Here is a 2,069-nt window from a genome sequence, read left to right as displayed (position 1 = left end):
CCGGCCCGGCCCGGCCCGGGGGTCCCAGCGGCGGCTGCCGCCTGCCCGCAGGATGATCACGGACGTGCAGCTCGCCATCTTCGCCAACATGCTGGGCGTGTCGCTCTTCCTCCTGGTCGTGCTCTACCACTACGTGGCCGTCAACAACCCCAAGAAGCAGGAGTGAGGAGGCCCCGCAGGTGAGACCGGCTCCGGCCTCGACCCGGCGCCTGGGCCCGGCCCGGCCCCGGGCGCCGCTCACCGCCGTCCCTCCCGCAGGGCCCCGCAGCTGCGCCACGCTGGCCGAGACGGAGCGGGGCCTGGGGCCCGGGCGACCGCCCGGAGCGCCGGCGGGCCACCCCGGCTCCGCGCTGAAGTGGGACGGCACGCTTCTTCCAAACAAACTTTAATAGAAATGCAGTACAAGACAAAACCCTATTCCGTAAAAATATCTTCAGCGCACCGACGACGGCTCCACAGCGCTGGGCCGGCGGGAGCTGCCCGGGCCGGGCCTGCCTCCCGGGCCAGCACCCTCGGCCCCACGGGAYGGGGCTCCTAGCTCCGGCAGGGAACGGCCGTGCGCTGGGAGCTCTGGGCTCTCGGGGCACGGCCCCTGCTCTGAGCCGCGATGAGCCCGGGGSCCTCCCCGGCAGCCGGGGTGGGGAGGGTGCGGGCGCAGGCAGAGCCGGCACGTGCGGCCCTGGGGCTGGGAGCCGCCTTGGGAAGGGGCGGCGCAGCGCGTGCCAGCAGCTTGGGTCCGCGCCGAGCGGCCCCGGAGGGCGACGCGTGTCCGAGCCGGGCCCCGGCAGCTGCGTGGTCGGGCGCTGGGTGCTGCAGGGCCCAGGAGAGACTGAAAGGGGCAAGAGGCAGAGCAGGTCTGCGCCCCCCCTTCCCCCCGGGCACCAGCGCGGGCCCGGGCTCTGCACCAAGCTGCAGCTTTGGGCTGAGGGGCGGCCGGAGCGGCTGCCTGACGCAGGTGCGCGGGCCCCGGCGCGGGGCGGGCGCCGCTGGTCAGGCCTCAGCGCAGAAGGACAGGAGCTGGCGGTAGGAGCTGAGCGAGGAGGAGTCTGCGCTGGGGCCCGCTGGACGCTGCAACACAGGAGAGCGGGGTGAAGCGCGCCGCTGGGGCTGCCCTGCCCCAGGGAGGGCCGGGCCGGGCCGGGCCGGGCGGGTCCCGCAGAGCAGCAGCCCTGCCGGCCCCGCGGGCTCAGGGCAGAGCAGGGCTGCGGGCCCCGCGCCCTGGCAGTGCCCTGGGCAGTACCTTGGGGTGCAGGCGCTTGCTCTCGCAGAGGAAGAGTTGCCCCGCTGTCTGCAGCCCTGCGCCAGGGGCTGGAGCCTCCTGGCAGAGCCCTGCAGCGACACAGACCCAGGTCGGCAGCCAGCGAGGCATGGCAGCCCCAGGGCCGAGCGCCGCGCCGGCGGGCGCTCAGCCCCRTAGCAGAGCCTCGGGGCCGGGCTGGGGCGGCCCCGGTCCCTACCTGGCGGAGGCTGTGCAGCCCGGGGCGCGCCGGAGCTCTGCTTCCAGGCCGGGCGGGCTGCGGCGCTGTCGGAGTGCAGCCCTGTCGGGCTCTGGCCGGCCGCTGCCCCCTTCCTCCGCACGGGGATCCTACTGGGGCGAGGGGGGAGCCCCCCGGGGCTGCGGGGAACCAGGCAGCACCCCTGAGAGACGGGCCGCTGGGAGCGGAGCGGGGCCGGGGGTGCCTCTGCCCAGAGCCCTCGTGCAGCACCAGCTCCCCTCGGCGGGGGCGGCCGACCAGGGGTCTGGGCTGCCCCCCGCTTGCGGCCTGCGCCTGCACCCACCTGGGCTGCTCCRGGCCCCTCCTGGCGCTCAGCTTCTTCGGTAGCACCTGTGCGGAGAGAGGGGAGGGTCGGGGCCCCGCCACGGAGAGCGTCCGAGCTGCCTGGGACGAATCCGTGTGGGGCTCTGGGCAGTGCCCGGAGCGGGGGGCCGCCGAGCCCGGGGCTCCGGGAGCGCCCGAGCAGGATCCCGGGAGCCCGGCGTCTTCCCAGGCCAGACCCGGGGCTGTGGCCTCAGCGCCCGGCCGGGCCCGCGGTGCCCGGAGCCACGCGCTCGCCGCGGCACCTCCCCG

General features: G+C 76.3%; 2 protein-coding genes across 2 annotated transcripts in view; one reads left to right on the top strand and one right to left on the bottom strand.

Moving 5' to 3' along the window:
* The first annotated feature begins 13 nt into the window (after positions 1-13).
* Positions 14-412, top strand: OST4 (oligosaccharyltransferase complex subunit 4, non-catalytic). Its single transcript, XM_085320432.1, has 2 exons — positions 14-179; positions 259-412. Exon 1 carries the CDS (start codon positions 53-55, stop codon positions 164-166), a length of 114 nt encoding a protein of 37 aa, XP_085176558.1. The 5' UTR covers positions 14-52; the 3' UTR covers positions 167-179; positions 259-412.
* AGBL5 (AGBL carboxypeptidase 5) overlaps positions 370-2,069 on the bottom strand; it is a 29,134-nt gene continuing 27,434 nt past the window's right edge. Inside the window, exons 16-19 of the mRNA XM_085320431.1 lie at positions 1,780-1,826; positions 1,458-1,615; positions 1,241-1,329; positions 370-1,068 (exon numbers count right to left, since the gene is read on the bottom strand). Of these exons, the coding sequence (XP_085176557.1) occupies positions 991-1,068; positions 1,241-1,329; positions 1,458-1,615; positions 1,780-1,826 (372 nt within the window). The 3' untranslated portion in view covers positions 370-990. The remainder of the gene's footprint in view (positions 1,069-1,240; positions 1,330-1,457; positions 1,616-1,779; positions 1,827-2,069) is intronic.

This window comes from Rhea americana, unplaced genomic scaffold, assembly GCF_003343005.1.
Source record: "Rhea americana isolate MKP2758 unplaced genomic scaffold, rheAme1 scaffold_635, whole genome shotgun sequence".
NCBI classification, from domain to species: Eukaryota; Metazoa; Chordata; class Aves; order Rheiformes; family Rheidae; genus Rhea; species Rhea americana.
The sequence above is the reverse complement of the archived record's forward strand: the minus strand, read 5'-3'. Positions and strand labels throughout refer to the sequence as shown.